General features: G+C 50.9%; 1 protein-coding gene across 2 annotated transcripts in view; it reads right to left on the reverse strand.

The window, feature by feature from the left end:
- Nucleotides 1-499: 499 nt before the first annotated feature.
- The window catches only part of LOC119092650 (complex I assembly factor ACAD9, mitochondrial), a 30,798-nt gene continuing 4,428 nt past the window's right edge, over nt 500-26,869 (reverse strand). Inside the window, exons 7-11 of one of the 2 annotated variants that reach the window (XM_037215612.1) lie at nt 26,498-26,618; nt 25,927-26,033; nt 25,380-25,546; nt 24,872-25,078; nt 500-529 (exon numbers count right to left, since the gene is read on the reverse strand). In XM_037215612.1, coding sequence (XP_037071507.1) covers nt 509-529; nt 24,872-25,078; nt 25,380-25,546; nt 25,927-26,033; nt 26,498-26,618 — 623 coding nt within the window. In that variant the 3' untranslated portion in view covers nt 500-508. Of the gene's footprint in view, nt 530-21,899; nt 22,820-24,871; nt 25,079-25,379; nt 25,547-25,926; nt 26,034-26,497; nt 26,619-26,869 lie in introns of those variants that run through there. The other variant, XM_037215611.1, reaches the window with a different exon arrangement.

The following is a 26,869-nucleotide window of genomic DNA, read 5'->3' on the forward strand; positions in this document are numbered from 1 at the left end:
GGAAAACGGTCACAGGGTTGTCAGTGACATAGCACGTTGTTGTGAACTGGTGCCATGTGTGGTGGGACGAGACAATGGGGCTGGAGGGAGTGGGGTCAGGGCAGGCCCCATTAAGGGAGGCGGTACGGGTGTCAGAAAGACGGGGCGGGAGTGTGATGGGATACACGGAATGGTGTGCAGGAGAATGGCACGGCCCTTGTGGACGGCCGTTCGTGCTGCCCAGTCATCCGCCCCAGACGATGGGGATGTCCGGGCCGGCGCCATGAACTCTGGCAGGGCGAAATCGAGCTTGGTGTGGAGCGCCAGGGCCGGTCCAGACCTGGCACCCCACTGCTGCCAATTCGGCATCAAATAAATCCGCCGATGTGGAAGGGTCGGATGAGGACAAACAGAGGCGCGCCACGGGTGCGGCTCCCGGCACAGGTGCCGTTTTGTTGTTTGGCCCGCTTGGTCTGTGAACACGGAGAGCTCTGGTTCGACGTATTCAAACGCCGCTGCGCTGCGCTGCTCACGGCATGGAACATGGAACCTGGAACGACACGACATGGAACCTGATCAGCCCTAGCCTGCAGGGACACCACACATCAGGGTATAGGCCACAGGTGATGATGTAATGCAAAACCATTGCTGAGATTTTCGATGCAAAAGCACCTCGAATGTTGCGTTGCAGTTTAATTATACCAAAAGAGTCTTTGGTATCGGACATCATTGGAGCTGGTAATCAGTGGCAAATAGACTTCAGACCATTAGCCCAGGTTTCCTGGAGATGCAAATAGCAAATGCTAATGAAACCATTTCTCTTTGTCAGTCAGATGCGAATCGTGAGCCACGTATATGGGACATAATTTTGACATGTTAAAATCTTTAGGAAATAGTTTGACTTGACGAATAACTATTACTCGGCAATAGAGCACTTCCCGGACTGCGTTTTATGAATCCGGTCCAGTAATTCCGGCGCCCCAAGATCCAGTCCGCCTGCCAATCCGACTTTTGAAATCTCTGAATGGAACCTGGTTCGGTCCGGCTTAGCAAATATATACTTATAAAATGTCACCCTAATTTGTGCCCAAATTCTTTTGATTTTGACATAAAATGACAAAAGTCGTTGCTTTTTAACACGTTTGATATCAATATTCTGACTGGCTGCAAACACTAACATTCAACAAGTCAGTTTGAAGCACTGGCCGGATGTAAAAATTGGTCACTACCAATTAATACGCTTCATTGTTAACCTGCTTGGATGGAGCTAAAAATACATCTCAGCATAAATCTAGGGCGAAAATTGGTCATAAGTTTTGGTTATTCCGTTTTTACGGTATGGGTCTTTATTTCTCAGAAAGAATGCAGTATTAGTGAAAGGAAAAATAAATATTTGGGTCGTATGGAACAGCGTCATATCAGATGTCAATAATTTGCGTTTAAGACTTCATTAGCTATCTACAGCTGGCCATCCCTAGCCACCAGTGACATTTCGATATATTCTGATATTTTGAACATCTCTGATAATTGACTCTCTCTCTCTGAGAAATCATATGCGCAAATGCTTAAGCTCTCCTTAAATGCTTAACCAGTCCAGAAAGCTGGCAAATCTTGAAGACATCGGCCCGCACGCAATTTGTAAATCATACATTGCTTTCTGCCGATGCAACGTCATTAGGGCGCTTCAGTTTTTCCAAACATGGGAAGTGGAGCGATTTCCCGCTCCCTCGCCGTACCTGAAAGTAAAGCTAGCTGAAAAGTGTAGGGCACCCGCTCAGCATCCTGATCCGCGCGCAACAGCCTGATCCGCGCAGCCACCCTTTAAACAAACCGGGTATCTCACCTCAGTTATAACACCTAATGTGTTTTTGCCGTATTAATCCCAGCAGGATGAACGGCCAAAATCGAACTCACTATCGCTGTCAGCTAAATGCCTAATTTCCAAATCGTGACTGCCGCGTTCCAAATGGCCTTTCCGGCCCACGAGGTAAGCACAACAAACTAGAAGCACACTGCTGGGTCTCGATAAGGGCTTCCACAAGTAGACAACAATATACCATTCTGTGTGAACTGTTGCGTCACCTGCTAACGAGAACTGTCTGTTAGAGGAGGCGGAGACGGAACACATGCCATTTTAGCGCATTACTTACCAAACCAGTTGCTCCACGTTTAAACTCTGATATGTTGCTAAATCCTTTCTACTCTGTCAGATTACTCAGCATAGATATGGACATCCAAAAACGCTCATGCATCTGCCACTTCAGCACGAATGAATTATGTTGTACAACTGCTTTCCCAATTGCAAAACCCATTGTTACCTAATGTAACTCAATAAGACCTACTTGTTCCTTGCCAGAAAAGGCACGACACGCACTGCATGCATGCCAACTTACGCACACACAACTTTACACGGTGGCGGTGAAGAAGTAAAGCAACTGATCTGGTATCCACTCTTAAAGAAACTACGCTCTCGTCGGGTGTTCAATCGTTTCAGTGACGTGATATTGTCTTAGAAAATAGCATTTGTTCCTAGCCAGCTGTATGTACCGATGGAGCATTGTCGACTACTTTAAAACCGAATTCTTGCTATTTCTTTTTTGGTTCCTCTGAAGGCATAAGCAAAATAATCCATCATGATACCGATATTTCATCGCACCATTGAGGGGTTGCTCGAGAAATGATCAGCACGGCCCGTGTGTCTCTCGGGATGGCAGTTTTATTATTTTAGGGCGACGCGCCAGGCCATCAGTGCGCGATGTATACATTTCACGTATTTGGCGTCACGATGACAGTTTCGGTTTGGACCATGTAGCATTCTGCATGATTCACTGGTATTGATAATGAGCGCCTAAAATAAAATGCTGAAAATGGCACTGACCTGTATTAAGTACTTCTCTGCAACGCTAGGTGAACGCTTGTCAAAATGGCAAATAATAAGCTGTTATTTCTTTTCCATTAATCAGGGTATTTATGGTGTGGCTGTATGGTGCACAACATTTTGACTATGCGTTATGTACATTGCCAGTAATTTTCCATTGCTTGGCCCTGTCAGCTGTATAGATGGTAATCAGGTGATGGCTTGGTATCAAATTACTGGCATTACAAGTTAGTAGCCACGTTTGTGGACTATACCTCCTACTGGCATACTTATACCAGTAATCTAGGATACCTTTATATTAACAATGCTGGAAACCCGCATTCTTCGGTATGATTGAAGCTCACATCATATAATTGATGCAGTGAGGATTGTAAATCCAGCTAGCACCCTTCGAAATCAAATTGCCTTTCAATCCGTTCAATCACCGGGGTCCGCCCCGGTGGCTCAGTTGGTTAGAGCGCCTGCCTTCCGATGCACCCACCCGTGGCGGGGTGGGTTCGAGTCGCTTTAGGGCGCTCGCTATTTGCCCTTGACAGGTATGGCCTGCGGCCGGTGGCAGCGGTCGCGCTAAAGGTCAGTTGACGTCAGAGGGCAGGACGGACCGTGCCGAGCATTGCGGCACTTTAAGCTTTCGCCACCAAATTCTGCCGTTGCCTGAAATTGCGCGATCGGATGGTAGGGCTCAGGGCTCACACAACAAGCACTGCTTAGCGTGAGCTCTGATCCCGGAAATACATCCATTCAAAGGGTTCGGATCAAATCTTTAAAAAAAAAAGAAAAGAAAAATCTGTCTGACCTGGCAAATTCTGAAATCTGATCCGGTGAAAGTTCGTGTGCTGTCCAAATTGTCTAAACCTGTCCATGTGCCTCACGGATCCACCCGCCACCATGGATAGATCCAATCCATAAATTGTTCTGTCGGCAAATATCAGGCAATTTTCGCAAGCGGGGTGACCTGGGGTCGAACTCAACGAGCAGCGCCAATGAAGATTCTTCATTCGCTGACAGTATTTAATGTTTTTCTTTTGCGCATAAGGCTGCTTCTGCCGAATGCGAGTGATGCTGGTAATGCTATCTTTGACAAGTTCTGCTGAAAGACCCATGCTTTTTGACATAACTAAAATGAGGTCAAACAAGACAATAAATTGTAGCATGAATTTATGGTGTATATTTATGGCGTATCTAAAGCACGCACACTTCAGCAACTTGCAAACATGGAAAACATCGCGCCTAGATGGCTAAAAGATCTCGCAGCTATTACATATAAAACTCAAAGGACTCATCACGTCTTATGGCGGCCGCCGTGGCCGCCGTCCCCTGACCGCCGTTATTACCGCCGCCATGACCGCCGTTATTACCGCCGCCATGACCGCCGTTATTACCGCCGCCATGACCGCCGTTATTACCGCCGCCATGACCGCCGTTATTACCGCCGCCATGACCGCCGTTATTACCGCCGCCATGACCGCCGTTATTACCGCCGCCATGACCGCCGTTATTACCGCCGCCATGACCGCTGTTATTACCGCCGCCATGACCGCCGTTATTACCGCCGCCATGACCGCCGTCTCATGGCCGCCGCCGTAGTCGCCGTCATGACCGCCGTCGCATGTCTCCGCCGTGACCGCCATCTCGTGACCGCCGTTACGACCGCCGTCTCATGAGAACCGCCATGGCAGTCGTCTCATGTCTCCGCCATGGCAGCCGTCTCATGTCTCCGCCATGGCCGCCGTCTCATGTCTCGGCCATGACCACCGTCTCATGTCTCCGCCACGATCGCTGTCTCATGAGAACCGCCATGACCGCCGTCTCACGTCGCCGCCACGGCAACCGTCTCATGAGAACCGCCATGACCGCCGTCTCATGTCGCCGCCACGACCGCCGTCTCATGAGAACCGCCATGACCGCCGTCTCATGTCGCCGCCACGACCGCCGTCTCATGTCGCCGCCACGACCGCCGTCTCATGAGAACCGCCATGACCGCCGTCTCATGTCGCCGCCACGACCGCCGTCTCATGTCGCCGCCACGACCGCCGTCTCATGAGAACCGCCACGACCGCCGTCTCATGTCTCCGCCATGGCCGCCGTCTCATGTCTCGGCCATGACCACCGTCTCATGTCTCCGCCACGATCGCTGTCTCATGAGAACCGCCATGACCGCCGTCTCACGTCGCCGCCACGACAACCGTCTCATGAGAACCGCCATGACTGCCGTCTCATGTCGCCGCCACGACCGCCGTCTCATGAGAACCACCATGACCGCCGTCTCATGTCGCCGCCACGACAACCGTCTCTTGAGAACCGCCATGACCGCCGTCTCATGTCGCCGCCACGACCGCCGTCTCATGAGAACCGCCACAACCGCCGTCTCATGAGAACCACCATGACCTCCGTCTCATGTCTCCGCCATGGCCGCCGTCTCATGTCTCGGCCATGACCACCGTCTCATGTCTCCGCCACGATCGCTGTCTCATGAGAACCGCCATGACCGCCGTCTCACGTCGCCGCCACGACAACCGTCTCATGAGAACCGCCATGACTGCCGTCTCATGTCGCCGCCACGACCGCCGTCTCATGAGAACCACCATGACCGCCGTCTCATGTCGCCGCCACGACCGCCGTCTCATGTCGCCGCCACGACCGCCGTCTCATGAGAACCACCATGACCGCCGTCTCATGAGAACCACCATGACCTCCGTCTCATGCTTTTGCCCTGGTCGCGCTGCCGTTTCATGACCGCCGCCGCCTATCGTCTCACTTTAGTTTAACAGTCGCTCCCGTCTGAACTTGTGAAGAGTCTTTTTTCCACTCACTCAAGGCACGTCTTGATCGCCACCTGATCGAAAAGAGCATTATTTTCAAGTAAGCTCAATCAACCGCCCCCACTCAAATATACCTGATGGGACGATGGATCCGCTTATTGTTCCAGTTCCGTCCCAGCGCGCCTCAGGTTCCATGCGCTCGTGATGTTGATTGTTGTACTCTTTTTTTGGATGACATTTCTGTGTGGTTTCATGTGTTTGTACTAATTTGCACTGTTCTTATTCATCGCTAGGCTTTTGTTGGCTTTGATGGTGCTTGTGTGCATGCGTCGTGTGATGGCATATGTCATTGTGTTTTCTTGTTGCATGTAGGTGTCTTGCTCGATGACGGGCCTATGTGGCTCTTTGTACAGGAAGATATACATCCAACGAGTTGTAAAATATGAGCGATGGTGCCATAGCCATACGTAACCATAAAACATCTATGAGTCACAATTGCGCAATGTACATATGTAACCTATCTAGGCACCCGCAATGTTTGGCGGTCGTTGCTCTTCATCTCTGAGATGCTTTCCTAGGTAACACAACAGCTGAACGAGCAAATCATATCCCTAAAACATTTTGTTTTTATGAACATACTGCCTAGCGTAATCTTTGTCGCCTATTTAAATGCGAAACTCAGAGCAGCCCTGTATGGTTTTGGTCACCGTTATCTTCCAAAGGTCAAACAAGGTCACTGACCTTAAATGAGAACGTGACTTTTCGCTTAGAAACAGTTATCTAGGTTTTGCGGGCCCTTTGAAGACCAACGTGGAATTTGACCTCGTTTGACCTTATTTGTTTAGAAGGTCATGGCCTAGAGACCTCAAACTTTGACCTAAGTGAATCCATGTACAGGTCAATATACTCTGTGAATTGCGTATCTCTAGCTTTCTATGTTCCCGAGATCTCAGGGGGGTCGAATTGACCCCCACCCGAGCAAAGGGTATCCAGCCGGTCATCCGGGCGCGTGTTGATCTTCAATATGTTGTACGCTAGTTACGAAGCTGGATGTGCCACCCTCGCGGGATAAATCGGTCAATGTGCTGGTAGGGTAAACCTATTTATCAGGAGCATGCAGCGAAAATATAAATGAGTATATACTGATGCTAAGATTTCAAGTGGCTCAAAAATACAGATTTTGATACCTATTTTATGCGACTTAAATGTGATATTTGAAGTCACGCCCCATGATCGCATGATAATAATTTGCCCAAAAGGGTTTTGCTTTATTTTCGGCAAGTCGAAGATTGTACGTTTACATGGCGCATTCCCTAAATCTGGTGCTACAATGGACTTGATTAGGCGTTATCACTTCTATTTTGGAAGCAGGTCATCTGCCATACTAAATAAATCTTAAAACTCTTCGTCTTACATCCAACAAGCGTTGAACGCATTCGATCATAATGATAAACGGCATTGTACCAAAAATAGGGAATGTAGAGTCATTAGAACCTGAGCAACATAGGAATTGTACGTATATAACTGTTACATTTTTCAGTGGCACAGCAAGAGCTCGAAACCAGCGGCATATGGCCAAAACCTAACTCAGTTAGATTTGTGTCAAAACCATAAACACATCTTCCATGCTTCTTCAGATAAATATTGCATAGCCAATGATCATGAATACAACAAAATAAAGAAAAAGGGATGGCAAGAAACTCGGCAATGATACATGAGGCAATAACACACTATTTCAAATTCCAACTGCGTCTATTCATGCGATGACCCAAATTATGTCGTTTTTTGGGGGATCAACATTATCTAAACTGGTGGGAAACATGTTTTGATAGCGAAAACATTATTTTAAGCCGTGTGCATGTTAGTTGTTGAATGTCCCTTACCAATTAAAAAAGTGCATGGTGAAAGGCAAGAAAAAAGTGAAGAGTGCGACATCTGATGATTTTAGCCAGCGATACTGCACCCACAAAGTCGGCAGTCAAGTGAAGTTTGTAGCCTGCCAGCACGCATAACACTTGACAAGCTGATGCTCACGTTATCTGTTACTTATACCGAGTCGACCTCTCTCCGCACGCTGTTGATCTCTCACACCTCCACCACCTCCCCATCTCGTGTTGCACATCAGACCTCCCAGATGTCCACAGCTTGTCTTGGCCGCGGTCTCCGGGCGGAGAGCGGAGAGGCCGGGAGCACGACGCGCTCCGCGTCCGCTGCTTTTCCTAAACCCTGTCATTTGTACCCGCCATGAAATGCGACGTTCGCAATAACCGTGCGGCGGTCCCAAGCCAGGAATAGTCTCTCTATTTACCGGTGGGTATTTATAGCCGGATGGGCGGCGTCCGAGCAGCGGGTTATATTTTCCTGGCGACCCCCGGTTCCGGACCGGGCTCCAGGCCGTTGTCGACTTGGACGCGAAAAACCAAACAGGCGGCCGGCCAAATGCGAGTCGGCGGGCTTCTGAGCCAGTGGCGGCACCAGGCGGGGCAGGGGCGGCACCAGGCTAGCCAGAGGCGGCAGTAGGCCGGGCAGAGGCGGCCGCAGCAGGCCGGATATTGTTGGGGTGGGACCGGGACAAAGCTGACGCTGCATCTAAAATGAACTCAGTTACTTCCTTTTCCGGAAATGGAATGTGTGGTTGATGCACCTAGTGACAACCGCACATGTGTTGTGACAATTAGCTGTCGATATGTGTTTTGTAAACTGCGTTTCATCTATAGCCACGGTTTCACCATAGGCGTTCGTGCCCAGTGTCGACCATTGCTCCGGGCAGCAGTTTGGTCTGCAGCCCCAGGCCACGTCACGGCGGTTCAGAGTGCGCAGTCGGTGATGCGACCAGGCCTGATCGGGCTCCATTCCATTCGTTCGTCAAAACGCAGTTACACTGGGCCAAATGTGCCTCACCGACGTAGATGAAAGCCGTGGTGGTGTAGATAAATCAGCACATCTCCAGGAGAGACGCTATTTCTGGGCGGCGATCACGTGGCGAGGAACACTTTTAGACCATTCCAAGCTAAATCTAGCAGATTGGCGGGTAGAGCTCCTCGGGCTGCTTTGGTGCCACGTTTCCATGATTTCGACAGAGGGATCAAAAATAACTTGCTGAATTTAGATGCTACAAACGGAGTTGTTAGCAGTCGAGACATTGCTGTCGAATCGATCTAGGCATCACACAAAACATCACATGCGCATCACAAGAACAGAAAGGGAGCTGAAAATGTATATTTCGGGGCAGTTTCGATGCACTTCACGCGAAATTTTGGGGTGCATGAGGTCCCATGTGAAGCGTTAGTTATTACAAAATGTAGTCGACACAATCATGCAAACGAGGTGCGACATCACGCCGTGCCTGTCCGCCGCAGCCCTGGTTTTCATAGTCAATGTCATTTCTTTAAGAATTGAACATTTTTTATCAAAAGCTACAAGCTAGGCTGGCCAGGGAAGATCCATCCGAGGTGTCAAAAATTATCTATCACTGATGGTTCGACAGTTTTGAAACCATAAGGATTGATTGCTGTTATTGTTGTTGTTCTGGCTTCAAATGCAATGAACAGGGCATATCAATGTGTCAGCTATTCTCTCGCCTCCCTCACCTCCCTCTCCCTTTCTATATTTCCTTTGTCTCCCTCTCTCTCTCCCCCTCTCTCTCTCCCTCTATATTTTCCCCTTCACTCTTTCCATTGCATCCGCCGCCGAGCCTGCTGAGGCCCTCGATAGACCAACAGCGCACTGGCCGCCGGCGACGGCTCCCCGCCGGTCGCCTCATTTATCCTGGCCTGCACCGGAATCCTGCTGCCTCCATCGGACCACCGTAAATCATGTTGGAGTTGGCACCGCCGACGTCGATCGCCGGCCGTATCTGAATCAGAAGGCGGCTTATTTTGGAAGCACCGGAGCCCCGCACTTGTGGCGCGCTGGCGGCCGCTTACTGGCGACGCCCGCCGAACAAAGTGTGCCCAGCACCCAGCCGCGCCAAATATATGGCGCGTCGGACAGCGGCGTCGCCCTTTGCAAAGGCCCTCGACCCATTAACAGGCAGATGTTTTCAACAGGCAGGCAGGCGTGCTGTGTCACTGCCCTCACGCTCCCAGACCCCAAAAGAAGAATGACAGCAATGATGTCGTACATCAGGCGGGTTTTTTTTTGCAACCGGTGTTGCATGAACATCCTATATAGTTACGACTTCCCAAACCACCAGAAAAGCCAGTAACATCCGCATTGTCAGACAGCAGCGTTTGCGCGGCAGTGTGCAGCGGCGGTGAGATCAAACACCGGTGCCTGTCTGCTATTCATCAGCCCCCTGTTCTGGTTCTGACCTCGTCAGTGTCGGCCCGTGCCTCCTGACCGATGATTTGTTGCATCCGGTCTCGGTATAGTTTGCCGTCGTCCTTCGCCCACGTGCCTTCTGTTGGCTATTATGTCATCTATTTTTATGCATGCCCACCCAGCCTCCTGTAGAGCACTTCGAGGATTGGCTTTGCAGGATTTGGTCCAGTCTGGGCCGTCTAGTCCAGATCCAATCCGTCTGCCAATCCGCTTTTCCCGATTTGTCAATCCATTCCGGTCCGGCCCGCTTTACCAGAGCAATTTATGAAATGAATCCGTGCCAATCCGTTTCCACATCGAGGACTTCTAAATTCTGACAGGAACTTTATTTCACCTGCGTATCTTGAATTTAACTCGTCTGTTAACTTTCATTGGAGAAAACATGCAGATGCTGCCATAAAGCCAGGGGTACTAAAATACCTCACACAGCTTGTTGTTTGTTGTGAACGCAATTTTGCGTGAAAACCGGAATAAACAAAGTTCATGATATGATTTATCACGTCGCGATTTTTTAAGTCTTAAGTGTCACAGCCTCACAGAGACCAAAATCGCTCCTGCTTTCAATAACCTAAAAGCATGACCTCATTATTTAACATTTTCAGACCCTAGTTGGGTCTGAAAATGACCCTGGGGGGGGGGGGGGGGCACAATTACCTCCGGCTGAAGACCAGGCAAAAATTCCGTTAAACCTTCTTACGCTGTCTGGTGCAAAGCAAAGGAGAGGGTATTTCGAAACTGCGCTACGTCAATCCGGCTCATTTTTGTCAAGAAAGATCATAGCAAGTAAAGCAAACTGCGGCGATATATATATATATATATATATATATATATATATATATATATATTTCACCACGACACAACACGCATTCAGTATGCTTGAACGACAAGTGAGCAGGGGTGGAATTTGCGTTTTTCATTGGGGAGCCGAAACCATAAACCTTTTCCAATTCATCCTTGAGACGCGTTTCTTCACAAATTTTGTTCATTTGACTCTGCGGTCATAATGTAGATTTGGTGTAAGAAAGAAAGGCTTGTAGTTCCTAGTTGTTTGGGATCATGAGCTCAACACTGTTACGTGGAGTTAATGACCTTCAGCATACATGCAGGTACTACTTAAACGACGTTGTGCTTTTACACAACGATTATATTTACGGTGCTTAATATAACGAGCTACGCTCATCCTCAACAGCTCATCTCTTCAGGGTGAGCACGGAACAGCGCACGGACGTTTACATTTTAGTAGTGGCTTTTCATAATCGTTTCACGTCTTCTGAAACTGCAAGACGTCGATTTTGCATCCTGTTTTGGTTCAAAGACGGATTATTTGTTGGTGAAAAACCAGCCACTATTAAGTGCGACGGGAACCAAAACCTTTATTTCGTAGCACCAAAACAGTTATTTACTTTAAGCAACAAATCCAAGCGGGCTATTGCAAGAGTCCGAAACGTTCATTATAAGGAGTGCCACGATCTCTTTGCTTTCCAGCCCGCCCAAATTCTGCATTGTACCCTTCAGCAAAGAGGCACCACAAAACCTTTACTGTGGATTATCATAAACATGGTTTAAGCAGGTACCCAATTCCAGGGGGTACCACAATAGGCTCCAAAACATGTGCTTTCAAGAGACAACAAAGTTCAAGGGCACCGCAGTGTTCGTACCTCCCCATCAGGGAAGTCCGGGAGCAGCCCATTTGGCGATGGGTCACCAAAATCTGTATTTTGAGGTACCATAACCTTCATTTTTGCAGGCACTAAACTGAATGGGCCATTTGAAGGACCCCAGCATTTCATTGCCGAGGGTTACCAAAATTAAGGGCCACACAGCTTTTGTACCTTCCACCCTGACAAAATTCTGAGTCGGGCTTCTCGTCGAATTTTTTTCCGATGCCTTCATTTCGGGCATCACGACTTGTATTTTGAAGGGGAACGCGCTTCTAGGGAAGAACCACGAAGGTCTCAGAGCCTTTTAATTTCAAGTGCCGTCAAACTCCAGAGGTCATAAAAATTGTCCGATTTCTTTCACAAGCAATCAAGGGCACGACTATCGGTGGAACAAGGACACGTGACCTACCTTCGGTCTGTAGGACCCGAGGTCCTGAGGAGCCCTTTGGGCCGCAGGGTAACTATTATGAAGGGCTCGATAGCGAGGGTCCGAAGGGTAGGCCGGGAAATGAAGGGACCTCAGCCAGTGGGCAGTGCTGAACTCTCCGTCCCGCGCCGGCCTTGGCCCAGGGGCCTCTTCCCCAAGTCGGGGCAGGGCCGGGCCTGCAAATGTGAATGCGAAAGATGGTGCATTGGCCTGGTCCCTGTGCTGATCACGGACTCTTAGTGTCCAACATCAAAGGGATCCATGCCGGCAATAAGCCCGAAGTTGGCCATGGACATATTTGCTGAACAGGTACAGGAGTGGCGACTTAAATGTCAAAAGGCCTCTTGCGTTGGTCAGAACCTTCTTCCCAATGACAGGAGAATGATGAATGATGATGCGGCTATTTGCACCCACAATGAGGCAGTGACCTGTGCCAGTCAGAGGTCGCAGGGCCGAACGAGAGACACTCCGTACTGTTTCAATCAGGCGGCAGCGGTCGATAAGCCAAATTGGTGTCTTGGTGCCAATAAGACTTTAGACTTCCTGTGCCGGTAAGGGATCCTTTTGTGTCAGTAACGTGTCCCTACGTCAACCGTGTGTCAGGAGCCCAGGCTAAAGGGCCAGTGGCATCAGGGATGGGACCGGTGCATGATGTATCCCTTTGAGGGCATTCACATTGGCCAGGGCACCCCGGGCCCCGGGCCGCCGCAATGTAATTGCTCGTGACATCAGGATGAGACGAAAGGGCCCTTTAGTTACTGACGACGAAAATGGTCCCGTGCGATTTCAAGGTAGATGTTCAGAACGGATTTAGCATTCACAGCATCACGAACAATCGAGATTGCGCCATCGCGTCATGACCGTGGTGCTGTTCATGCTAAAACAGCATGGAAATACATATGCAATTGTGTACGAAATGTGCACGCATTACAGATTGCATAACGTGTATATTACGTATCACAATATGTTAGAATATTTAGATATTTCCATGTAAACGGCACAAACACGTTACTCACATTCCAGGGCTCTGGCCTTATGTTTTACTTCAAGAAAGAATGTCTCGTCAAAGGTTCACGAATTTCAACTGCTTTGCCGTTTTCTGCTACCGCGACCAACGTTTCTATATTCACGTCATGATATGCTCCTGGAGTGGCATCACGATTCAGGCAACGTGTGCTAGTTATTGTTTTTGCGTTAAACCATTCACTGTCGGGTTCGATTTCCCGCGGTGTCCGCCCTTTCTGGCAGAATGAGAGGCAGGCGTCACCTTATAGTCTTAGAAGCGCCGCAAAGCACCAATAACGCACACCCATTTACTGTGACGTTAGCGACTTACAAAATGAAACTTTTACGGGTCTTGTTTTACGCAAGTTATTGGGTATTGTTATATGAGTGTCTTCGTTTAATACCAAATTGTCAGCCACTAAAAAACCTTGAATTGTTTTTTGTTGTGCCTTCAAGGGACTAAAAGCGCATCGGAAGCCACGTTCCACATTGTGAAAGCCGAACAAAATATGGCGATTGCCCAGCCAAATATTGGGGGTGCGGCCCAACATTGGGGGGGCCTAGCTCATCATTGGGGGAGGGGGCCCATGGTCCCGTCCAAAGAGATGCAAAGTTCCACCCCTGAAAGTGAGCCTCCTCACCGACCGTTCTGACAAACTCCTCGGGTGCAGCAAGTTCTGTGTATGATGTCCGGGACAGTGGTGACCTTCGCTCAGCTGACTTGTCGGAGACCTGCGCGATGGATGGATGCCGGGCGCTCCATCGCAGCAGCGGAGAGAGCAGTCCCGGGTTCCGCTGCCCGGCACCACCTTGTAGTGCTGGGTGATGTCATTTAGTCCTCGAAAGTCCTAAGAATAACCAGGACTGCTGGTCAATGGGGAAAACCTAGCACTTTTTGTCAAATTGTGCAGGAAAAACCTTTATTCATATAAAGTTATCTGAAATAGTACAGTGTTTGTGCAATGTAAGGCATGGCAAGTATTAGAAAGGAATAAAGATTACCTAACAATAATCATGTACGTGATATTCTTTAAGTGAGTTGTATTTTTGATAAACTTTTGGTCATGGACCGATTTAGACCTGCCATAGCTTAGCGGCCTTACAAGGTTCATCCAATTTTCTAAACCAGTAATCATTTAGTCGATTACCTACAGCGTTCGCAAGTAATTCAGGAAAACCTTCGAAGGTTAAATGGAGCATGCCGCTTTTTGTACTTTTCATTTATTTTTAGGTCAGTCCCACCCCTTTTCTCGGAATCCCGAACACCTAAGAATTTCGGTATGAAGTAGCCACTCCTGCGGAGCAAATATCATTGGACTCCCTGCTCACCACTGTGAAAGAAATGTGTTTTATTTCCTTGCTGGTTCCGCCGCGTATGTTCTATATTAGCAGCACACTGATTTGTCAAAACGTTTGCGTAATTACTGCCTCGAATGCTTGAAACACTGTTTAAACAAAAAGATGAGCGAACATGAAGGTAGTATCACGCGAATTCAACGAAAAGTCACACCATCACTGATTTATGCTTCATGGAGTTTGCCCCAGTGGCTCTTCACGAGTCGCACGGTAGCTTTTGGGAGCATCACAGTAGTAGGTATCAGGGAGTAGAGTAGAAGTATCAGGGAGTAGAGTAGTAGTATCAGGGAGTAGAGTAGCAATGGGAGTATCACATGGTCCATAGTGACACACTGGTTCAAACTTCAACCAATGCACTTCTCGTTTGCAGGCCCCTGTCGCCCGCTGGGCCAATGGCGCACGTTCTTGCATACGCACCAGCAGTGCCACGGTGCTTGTCGTGAAGCCGGTGATCGCGATTGCAGTTAAAAAGCGTAGTGTTGCTTCAAAGCGTTGACAGCTTAACTTGGACTTGAAAATAATTAAAACTGATGTCCGTATTATGTATTGGCAGTGCTGCAGTGGCACTACCCAGTGTCATTATTAGGCTACCTGGTCCTGAGGTTTCACTAGAGCATGCATTTGAAATAAGCCCCAACGCTGGGCACTCTCTTTAAATTGGCCCCATCCCACCCGAGCACATTTTAAAGAGGAAATTCCACGTATCTTATACAAAAGTCTGTTGACATTAGCTTTGTTTTGCATGTAAAAAGCATCGTTGAAGATTTACGTGACGGGGACTGTTCAGGGATACTTTGTGACCTGTCTAACATGCATAGTTCACCAGATCTCGGGGCGGGGCTGTCAATAACTCCAATGCCCGTGGCAGAACATCTCACCGAACGACCGTGGGCTGGATATACATTTGCGCAATCATGTGCTGTTTATACTACAGCTGTGAAATCCAGAAGCCACATAAAACCAGATGGGATATTTGACGTCGGTCACCCTCGGGGTGATCAGGACCTCATCTAATCACCCCAGGACCTGACACGACTGAATGACACCACAACTCTGGCCTTGATAAATATATGCAGCCATGACATGGCACGTAATGTCTGGCTTCTGTAACCCCTCGCAGCACGCTAGGTTTCCGGATACAGTGACCAGTGTTGGGTGTCCATCCAACGTCCCGCATAGTTGAGGTGTCACAGTTTTCAACACTTGATCAGCGGAGACCGTATGCCCCTGGCGAGGGCAACATTTAGGACCGATTCCAAATTTAATCGAATGGTTTGTCAATTTCTGGTTCTTAAACCTGGACTGTCAATAGCCCGGCGACTTTAGTTGCGACAAAGCTGTAACTTGAGGTCCTGCATCGATGAAACCCGCGTGTTCAGAACTGTCATTAACGTGTGTTGTAAGAACACACGTCATCAAAGTTTTTCATCATAGTTTATCGAATGGCTTTTAACACAATGTATGGAATAGTTACAAGCGAAGCTGCTGACCAAGTGAACCTTTCTTAACACGTGCCCGGGCGACCGGTCGAATATCCTTGGCGCTAGTGAGGGCCAATTTAAACCCCCCTTGATATTTCAGCGAGTACAAGAATTAAGTGCAGTAAGACAGTAAGAACGCCAGAGACACTAAATTCATGGGGTGTGCTGGTCGGTACGTGAACTACCTTGTGTCCCAATTTGAGGTTCATCGGCCATGATTCCGGGTCACACAAGGTCAAATAAGGTCAAATTCCAGACTGGTGTCCAAAGCGCCCCCAGATCTTCTCATGCAACCACCATGAACCTATCCGAAGCAAATGGTCACCGATGCTTATTTAAGGTCAGTGATTTTGTGTGACCTTATGAAGGTTATGGTGGTCAAAATTGTACCAGACTGCCTCGATTTTGGCATTTCAATAAGCATCAAGGAATACGCTACGCAGGATGTTTCTAAAAGCAAAATGTTGGCCTGGGTTATTTTGAATCGGGGACCTTTTCTGACCTACAAGTTCATAGAAGATATATGATGCGGTTTCTGCTATCACAAAATTCAAAAGGAGTGCCAGAAACTACTCCGTATAGTACGCTCTAGAGTAGTAAAACAGGTTAGTTTTGACCATGGTCTGACCTTCATACCTGACCACAGGTCAATGGAATTTGTTAATTTGATTGTTGTGTTGCCTAGAAAACTATCATAGAGATGTAGACTTAGTCTGTCACTCTATTGTTGCATCAGATCGAACGATTCCCTAGAAATTACCTTCACTGGATCCATGGCCTGACTTTGACCTGCCTTAAGTCTGTGAACCTACAAGTTACATCTAAATTTTTAATATCAAACTATCCGTTATTCAATTTTCTACAACTACGCAAATTTCGGCGCGGTTACGCCGCGCTGTCGACAAATCATTCTGGAAAAACCTTTGGGGATCAAACTGACCTCCAACTGAGCGTGTGTTGAACTGAGATGATCCAACTTGAGAGACACGCCGTCACACTTTCTAGAAGGAAACACATTTGCACCCACTGATGGCAGCCTCGCGTGGTTATCAACAACGGAATGTCAAATTCTCCAAACCTTATGCTGCTTAGATTGCTAGGAATTTAAAAGAACTTTCATATGAGGTGATTTTCCCCTGAAACATTTCAATACCACCAATATTTCACCACCCCCATAGATTAACATGAAGCGGTAAGTGGCAGCAACAGAAAGCTAGAAAGCTGAACAGCACGGATCGAAACCAAGTCAAGATCTCGGCGACCCGGTGTCACAGCGACACTCAACTAATGTCTTCTGACGAAGGTGAACACGGGCGACGAGAAATTGGCGTCTTCTGACGGAGGTGAACATGGGTTACACGAGGCTGGCCTCTTCTGACGGAGGTGAACACGAATGACACAAGATTGGCGTCTCCTGACGGAGGTGAGCACGGATGACACAATGACCCGGATGACATCTGAAGGAAATGAAAGCATACGAGTGTATGGACCTGGCTTGTACGCGGTGGACCTCAGTGAGCTCAATGAGCCTAATATTTCGAAAGCTCGGCAAACAAAGTGGCATGGGAAAACACTGGTCAGACCGCATCAAACAGGTGTGACTGACCAATGATTAAAAGACCTTTCACAGTTTAAATTGGGCCAAAGTGGTCGAATTAGCACTCAGCACCTGCTATTTCAAGAACTAACATGTTACGACAATGCGGAAGACAGCGTGAATTAGCTCTTAGAAAACTGTCTCAAATGGGGACTAATAAACGTGGCACATGTGATCTGTAATACGTCATAGGCGGTCAAAGTTAGCAGGGTACAAACATCAAGTCAAAAGATTGTTGCGTCGGCTCGCACTGTAATGTCAAAAACTAAGCAGACCACAGTATTGGGGAAAGAAACGCTTCCGTTCAGGTTTAAGTACCATAACCTTGAAAGCGTCAAATCTGGTCACAAAGGTCGAAGTGTGATCTAGCTTGCCCTTAGATGACATTATTTTGCCAAATCACCAGAATGATACTAATGCACTTCAGAGTGATATAGATACGAACAGTAGTCTACAGTCTCTTTGGAATGCACTACGTGAAACAAATACGAGTCAGTACTCACTTGAACAAAGGAACCCTGACATGATCTGGAGAAAAACATCATGGATCAGGAATAAAACTGGGACAGGAACAAAGGAACCCTGACATGATCTGGAGAAAAACATCATGGATCAGGAATAAAATCGGGACAGAAAATTGACACGCTCATAACGTGTAAAAAAGACATAAGCTACGCTACCCGATAGTGCCGCACCGTGATCCAAACTTTCCAAAGTTTTTCCTTAAAATCCTTCGGGTGGCTTCTGCCCCACAGTAGGGCGAGAGTTAACTAATAATTAATATTTAATGTTATGACAACATGAAATATAGAAAAACTAAAACTGATCTAAAACCAACGAGCCTGGCCGGGCTCCCAGACATTTGCGAGCAGGTAACTGGTAGATTGGCGTGAGGCTTCAGCATAAGTGGACATGGTGTTAGATGTCAAAGGTGTCTGTCTTGATTAGCTTAGCTTTTGCCATCACCTCCAAAACATCTGACAATTTCCACTCACGTTCTCGCCTCGCTCATCCCACTCAGAACACGGTGTTATGCTAGTTGTGTTTTAAATCCGCATGCGCGAATTTAAAATACACAACCGGATGTAAAATACCAACCGAAAGTATACAATAAACCATATACGATTATACCTTAGAACTGCTCATTTACAGGTCCTCGTTGACCTCTAGAGATCATGCTATTCAGTGAGTGATACAACGTATACATCGGAGAGGTTATCTGAACGTTGGCGATGTGACTGAAATGGCAAAGGGGTGGTCAATATATGCTGGGTATGAATACCAATCTTATGCCACTTCCATACCCCACGCCAGCTCTCGGAGTTCTGGCCAGCTGTAGGCTGGACGGATGGCCCTTGTATACTATCGGAGCATCCAGCGCGCAGTCCTGTCTTAGCTTGACCTGTGGGAAATGGTAAAAATTGAAATTGATGAGAATATATTTAAGAAACTGCGCGTAACGTTAGCAGGTGCTGTAGAAAGGCCGTAAGGAGCTACCCGATATGTTTGGTGCTAAATATCTAAATATTTGTATATATATTACATATAATATACAATAAATATAATAAATATCTAAATATAAAAATAATATGGCGCTAAATACGCTGCAGAAGGTATTACAAACAATGTACAAAAAATATCTTCCGAAAAACGAACACGTGTTTCAGAAGAACTTTGCATTATTCGTTGGGCTTTTATGGAAATTTCAGTGCATTGCTAACTGCTTCTTTTCATACTTTTCCTGTCAATTTCGAAGTCTCAACAACAATGGCCTACGTTCGGCATCCCATTAGTCGTACGAGGGATGGTGTTTCGTGCTTGTTTGGCTCGTAGTGGAAAATGCCACCAGCAAAATGTTGTTCGCGTCATTATTTGCATTAAAAAAACAGCTGTGGTTTTGCACAGCTGGATTCCCTACTGTGTTAGATGTCACAAGTTTCCAGCTACTTCCTAGTTTCGCAGCTTTTAGTCTCTCGACTATGTATTTGCCTACCGGCGTTCAACTTAAGATCAACCGGACCCATTGTGTGTTCGAGATGTCTTCCTCCCGTCACTGAATTCATTGTGGCGATAAGTACGCGTGGTCAAAATATCTCAGCATGCGCTGGCAGGCTGCAGTGGAGGCAGGCGCTCAGTGCCTCCGTGATCTTTTTCAGTTCAGAGGGTTATTTTCACGCGCTCTGCTTATAGGAGCCCAAAAAAAACATTGGGCGGATTCACGTCCAGAAAATGCATCGACCACCGTACAAGGACCTCTTTTCCTTTCAAGAGCAGACCAGATGTCGTTCAGCGCCTTGATATGCCGGAAAAGGTTGGTCTCGCCCCAAATGCACCCAACAACTGAAAAGAGCTTGCTGCCGCCATAACATTAATCGATGTCATGGGGCAAACGATTAGATCCATGGGCGCGCAAGCTTACGTAGGTGACGGGCATACACATGTGAAACTGTTATCAAATATCGCGAAAATGTCACTACATTTGAAAAAAGAAACAGAAGCGTTCCAGAAAATCAGGATTTGGTTCTCTGATGGACACATTCGGTACTCTGAGGAAGCAAGCCCGGCTGTAGACCGTGGGGATCATTTTCCCAGGGATTGATAGATAAGTGGCGCCTTCGGCTGCCAGGTTAGGGGCCTGGGTTAGAGTCTCGGTTGCGCCATCGGTGCTGAATGCTCGTGTGGCCACTGCAGTTTCAGGCGCTACATAAAAGGGTGCGTGATCCCTTGCGTTGTACCTGTCATTAGGAGGAACCTTTTCTCATCCGGATCCTGATAACAAAAATATCATTCGACAACGCATACAGACAAACTGCCTATGCCTCAAAAGGTTTCAATCTAATTCGCTCGCCGAATCCCACAGATATCCGGAAGATTGGGCGTCTCTCACGTAGCAGTAATGGTGGCTTTCGGGCGCTCCGACTGCACGACCATATAGTGCACGAGGGCGTCCCTCACGAAAAAGCAACTTTGGACGCCAGAGTTTGATCCGTCAACACATTTAAGATATATGTGGGTCGTAAGCCGGGATTCAGCAATCTACCATTCAATGACCGACCTAAACACCGAAAGCTGCACAGGGAACTGAACAGCGACGCAATATTTAATAGCACGTCAACGCCACAAGGTTGTCAAGGAACAACCCACGCTGTTCTCAAGGAAGGGTAAACATCCTTAAAGGAATTCGAACCCGCTGATTCGTGCTATACTTCGCCCCAGCAGCGAAGTCTTCTGCTTCCTGATGTTGAGAAGAGACCGAGACTTCACTTACACATCGAATACGGGTTAGTAGCCTTTCGTTCCCCCCACATTCCACATCTCCGGGCTGAGCTGAATAAGCCTCTTCGAGAAATCCAAACAAAATGAACCATGAGAAAACAGGGTGAAAACGCAGTAGTGGTAGATGGTGGTCACATGGCGAGCTTGTTTTAGCGTGAGCATGTTTAAGACAAAGGCTACCAGGCTTCACCTACAATCCCACAAACCCCCAAACCCCCGTCGGCGTAAGGCCCCGGGCCACGTCGTAGCCGTGATAAGGTCCGTACAGTGACACCATATGCGGTGACCTGCACGACGCGAATCCAGGCCGAGCGCCGCCCTTCCACAGGTACCCCCTTGATCACGTCCCAAATTAGTCTATGCTTAGTCGCGATCCCGATCAGAGCAGAACTAAGCCACGGAGCATGTCGTGGTAGAAAACGGCGGACACAGGTGCCGGTCTTCTTTCGTTCCGCCCCTGACTACTGCCGCCACCAAACCCGGCGGCCGATCGCTCGCGCGACGAAACGCATCAAGTCACGGCACATCGAAACATACTCCGCAAGACAGGCAAACCGCGTGCCCGGCGGTACGGCGGCGCGGGAGCGATCGGGAGCATCGCGGAAATAGGCGGCGGCCAAACGAGCGCCGGCGGGAACTCGAGACCGCAGTTGCCGGCCAAGCAGACAATAATAGCAGAAATAACAAGCGGCCGCGCTGGCAGCCGGTGGTTCCCAACCCAGGCGGGCCAGGCGCCGTCGGCGACGCCCGCCGGCTCCAGCGGCCACCCCGACAGCGCGCGAGGCTCACGCTGAGGCCGACGGGCCACCCCAGGGGAGGGGCGTCGTGCGCCTCGGCAGCCGCCCAGCCGGTTTGAGGTCCTCCGGGGACATTTTGTCGGCGACGACAAGCTCGTCTGTCCCCGGTCCGATTTAGCCGGCGCTGTTGTTTTAATTAGAGTCGCCACGCGGCGCTGAGCAAGCCGGCACAGGTGGCTGACCAGGTCCCGGTCGGCGACGGCGGGGCGGCAACCGCGGAGGCGGCCCGGGTCATGGGAAACGCGTACAGGCCTAACTCAGGTGATGGTAGGAAGAAATGCGTCAGCACATGGCCTGAACCAATGAGGTGGCACCGTTGCTGCGATGACAGCAGTGGTGCTTGAGCATAGGGCTGTTTGTTGAAGTAGCGTGGCGAAGAAAAATGAGGTGAGAAGGATCGGTTTGACCTCCATCGCGACAGCGGTTGATGATCTTTGTAGAGGACTGTTCATCATGTCTTGAGAAGAACAGTTTCTCTGCTGCCGTCTGAGCTATACCAAAGCTCACAGCAAATGCTCACTCTCTCCCTATCTATCCCACTGCTCTGCAACACCAGACACTGGTGAGTGGCAACACTATACTCTGACAAGACTGCAGTGATCTCAGACAGCAGGACGAACCATGACGCCGCGCGCCTCACGACATACTGCGGCCAGCTCGCGCGCCCCCCGGCCGGCCGGCGCCGCCGGAGCCCGAGCTCTGGCGGCCGGGGGCATCTCTCGCCCTCGGCGCGGCGTCGCCACCGGACCCGTCCTGCTGCGCCGCGTATCTGCCGGCCGGTGCCCCGATCTCGCCCGCAGCGGCTCGCTGAAGCGCAGGGTCCGACGTCCGACACCTCACAGCCGACCGAGAGCGGCACGGCCGCACACACTCGGCGGCTCCGGCGAGACGTCCGTGAGTACGTCTCAGCCGGTGCTCATATGCATGCTGTATGTTCGTGATTCCGCTGGCGGCGTAACACACACGTCACTCTAACCTGGCCACACCCGGTAGACATTGCACGCCTGACCGGGCAGGTGGTGCTCCTCACCACCGAGCGCGGCCGCTCACGCCCACACCCGTCACGCCTGCCGCGGCCGGCGGCCGAGGAGTGCCCAGGCAGCTCAGTAGGTCCGGTGGAGCGAGTGGGCCGACGCGTAGCCGCCCCGCTCCAGCACAATGTCGGCCGCCCTCAGCAGCGGCGAGTCCGGCGAGGCGAGCGGGGAGCGCTCCAGGTGCTGGCCGTTGCGGCGGATCCGGTCCGCCGCCTCCATCACCACGGACGTCGCCAGCGCCATCTGCCGGGCGGCGGCGGGCAGTCGGTGACGGGTACTCCGCTGGACGCAACAGCGGAATTGGGGACGCAGGGACATTGTTAAAAGCAAAGATTTACGAGGGAATACAAGACCAAGGAACACGGTCACGGGCCCCAAACCTCAGCGCTGCTTGAAGATAGTATCTCGCCACAAGGTAAAAAATGGGAAGCACGCTACCAACAGGTGACCTAAAACCACGATCACCAAAATTCGGATTGACCTTTAAGGGGACTCCAAAGAGGGGCCAACACCTAAATCGACTCGCGCTAGGCCGCTGACCAGTCCGATAAAGCCACGACAAAGGCGATTAGAGAGAAGTCTTCACGAAACAAGCTATCTTGATAGGTCAAAACTGAGAAAAATACATGTGCACAAATAACGGCAGCAGGACTGAATGAGAGCTCTCGTATGCGTAAATATAGGGCCCGCTCGTCACTGGCGTCCTCCTGGAGACGTCCACGCCCCAGTAGGCGGATCGCACCGTAACCGCACATCCCTCGACTCGTCACTGTGCATATGGTGCGGGTTTGTCTACCACCAGACTCTTTCGGTACCCAACTGCCAGAAGTGTGTCAGTCCACCTGGCACCAATGTTTCTCTGAGCTCGTCACTGCCTGCGCTGGTTATCAGTACCTCCCCACCCCTGCCCTGACTCAACTGCGAGGACTGAGTCAGTTCACCAAACGCCGTCTTCCTGGCCCCGACCCTGTCAGGACCAAGCCGCCAGAGCCGCCTTTCGATCCCGACCTCGTCAGAACCAGGAACTGCCTTCCCATCCTGACCTTGGCAAGACCACCCCACCAGAGCCGCCTTCCCATTCTGACCCTGTCAGGACCACGCCCCCGCGACCGTGCCTCCCTGACCCCAACCCTGTCAGGACCACGTCACGTCGTTGCGCGTGCCGCCTGCGCCTCCCTCGGCGAGCCCCTGCCGCGGCCTCCGCGCGGCTCGGCGGCGGGGCACAATCCAGGGCCGGCGCACCCGTCCCCGGGCCGGCCCGCGCCTGCGGGCTTGTCGCCCCGGGCTGTTTACGGGGACACGGCCAGTATACGACCATCAGCCGGCCGTAAAGATCAGAACCGAGCGTTGCAGAGGCGGGGTTTGATTAATGCGGCTTTTAAAGATGCCCTCACAGCTGGAACCATGCGTTCAGCGTCTGCAGGAAGATAAATGGGTGTGCTAAATCCGAAAGGCGAGCTGCCGGCCGCGGATCCGGGCCTGAGTCAGCGGCGGCGCACCGCACGGGCACGCAGCGGCCCTCCCACCGCGCAGGACCAATACGTGCCGGCACGGACATGGCATTACGACAGATCGCGCGGCGCCAGCCAGCAACCGCAGCGCAGTCGGAGCACGAACTAACTCACAGCTGTGAAGTAGACATTGGGAAACGGCTGGAACATGGCATAAGCCTGCGCCATGCTCATAGTTTGAGACGCATTTCCAGCCCAGGCCGACACAGAAACGAACAACAGTGTAGCGAGAGCACCCGACGTCAGCATAATGACGATCCTAAAAACAACATGAACATGCCTTCTCCAAAGCCGATCACACCACAAACGTTATGATCTCAATTAGATCGCACGTTATGGCAACACCGCACCAATACCATATCAGCCACAAACGTACAGCCGAATGGCTCATATGCTGCTGTAAGCACTCCATTCTTCACTTTCCCTTAGTACCGATCATCCACTCTGATGCACCACACGAAACATCAGGGTGACCGGTCGTCCCTGAGTGGATCTGGAGCCTACTCTCCCCCCCCCCCCCCCCCCCCTCCTGGGTGTCGTTCTGAGCACAGGCGCTTTGTTAGTCGTGCCGAGTGAGCGCGCAATGATGCTAAGGACCGACGCTGGTATTGCTTAGTTCCCAGAGGTATTGATCATACGCTCTTCTCGGTGGGAACACAACGCAATTGTACAAAACCCATCCTCGTGATTTTGTGAGCTACCTTCCCCAATGCTGGTCCGCAGTTCTCTGCGGGCGCCACCCCACGTCCGCCCGACTGGGCCGCCGGCTGGCCGGGCCACCCACCTCGGTCTCGGCGTCACGCAGACCGATGCAGTAGCTGCGCGAGGCTCGCGCCAGCACGGCCGTCATGGCGTACAGCTGACCGACGCTGTCGGCCAGCCAGGCCAGCGCCGGCTGCTGGTTCATCAGGTCGGCGCCGAACCGCTCCAGCGCCTCCAGGCACGAGTCGGCGAACAAGTGCGAGCACTCCTCCAGCTCGTCCGCTTGCAGCTGTGGCGACCGATCGTCAGGAAGAACGAGGGGGTGGGACGAACGCCACGCCGCTGGTCAGACAGCGCCGCAGCACTGCCGGTTTACATTCGGATGCACTCGCAGCAGATCCACCGCGCAGGTGGCTATTCACTCGTCCCGCAGCACTGCACGGCCTCTGTACCGCACGGCGTCAGTGCCGGCGTCAGCAACCGCCAGTCGACGGATGAACAGGCGCGGACGAGCGAGCATCGACTGGCACACGACACGGGAATGATGATGCGGTGGCACAAGGCACGCTTGTCCACACGTGCACACGCACCTTGAGGCTGGGGTGGAGGCAAGCGTACAGGTGGAGCGGGTGGTGGGGACTCCTGTGACGCCCTCGCATAGAGCCCACCAGTTGCTTCAGCACGTGGACAGGAAACAGCATCGGGTTCCGCATCTTCGTCACCTCATCCGCGTACGCGGGGGTGATGTGCTCCAGACCTGTAAGAAAAGCATGCTTTGCAAACGGAATATGCAAGGGGAAATATGCAATGCTTTGCCATGCTCCAACCCAACATTCCTTCCTCTGCACCGAAAGTGACGCGATGTAATTGCCCGAGCACGGGAGACCTGTTACATAAATGCGGTGCTCGCAATAACGCGCAGGTCAGCCCAGCACAGATGTGAACGAACTTATAAACTTCCCGCCGATGGAAAAGTCACTGCTGCCCAAACCGCCTGTGACGAATCGAAAACCATTCGGAGAAAGCGCCGCCGGTCCCTCCGACCGCAGCAGCTTCTACGAATGCGGCTAGGTGACCGGAGCGCGCTGTTGCCGACCGGACCGGCGCAGGCTCGGGCCGGCAGCCGGCGGCCCGTACCTCCGAGGGCGATGAAGAGCCGGAGCAGCTCGTTAGAGCCGGTGTAGCGGAGAGCAGCCCGCGTCTCCCGGAGGTACCGCTCGGCCGTGTCTCCCGTCTCCTCCCGCCTGGGCACAGGGCAGGCGCTACGGTATCACGCGCCGCAAGCCTCCGCTCGGGGCCAGCAGGCCGTCACTAGCGCTGCGTTTAGGACAGCCCACTCGCCAACTGCAACACGCCTCCGACAGATACTACAGAACACTCTTATGCACATCATCTGTATGCAAACGGTGTGAACATTGTGTACATACTAACACACAAGGTAATGGCGATAGGATGTTCCATCTGTTGTACTTATATCCCGTCTCAATCACTTCGCAGAAAAGTTTATGGACACTAACACCAAAAATAAAATTGTCACATAACTGCTCAGCCCGTGCCACGTTCCTGCTTCCACCGAAGCACGGAGTGTACGGGCAAGGTAGCCGGCGGCTTGAACGCGAGGAGTAGGGAAATGTGTCGCGCAGGGGCGGGGAAGCGCAGCCCCGAGGGGTGGCGCGTCGGTAAGAGCGGAGTCCGCGCCGGCTCTGACCGGTAGTAGCCCTTGTCGCCGAGCAGTCGCAGGCAGCGGTCCACCACGCGCTGGGCCAGCTCCGAGCCGGTCACCTTGCACACGGCCGCCTCCAGCATGTAGTCCGGACTCTCGGTCAGGTCTAACGGAGCGGGGACGGGCGGTCAGCAGGGCCCGCTGGGTCAGCCAGGCTCGCTGGGTCAGCAAGGCCCGCTGGGTCAGCCAGGCCCACTGGGTCAGCAAGGCCCGCTGGGTCGGGAGGGACCGCTGGGCCAGCAGGGACTATTGGATCAACAGAGACCTCTGGGTCAGCATTTACCGCTGGGTCAGCAGTTATTGCTGGGGCAGCAGGGCCTGTTGGTTCAGCGGGGGTGGTGGGTCAGCAAAGTTGGT

This window comes from Pollicipes pollicipes, unplaced genomic scaffold (assembly GCF_011947565.3).
Source record: "Pollicipes pollicipes isolate AB1234 unplaced genomic scaffold, Ppol_2.1 Scaffold_3447;HRSCAF=4054_pilon_pilon_pilon, whole genome shotgun sequence".
In the NCBI taxonomy this organism is placed as follows: Eukaryota; Metazoa; Arthropoda; class Thecostraca; order Pollicipedomorpha; family Pollicipedidae; genus Pollicipes; species Pollicipes pollicipes.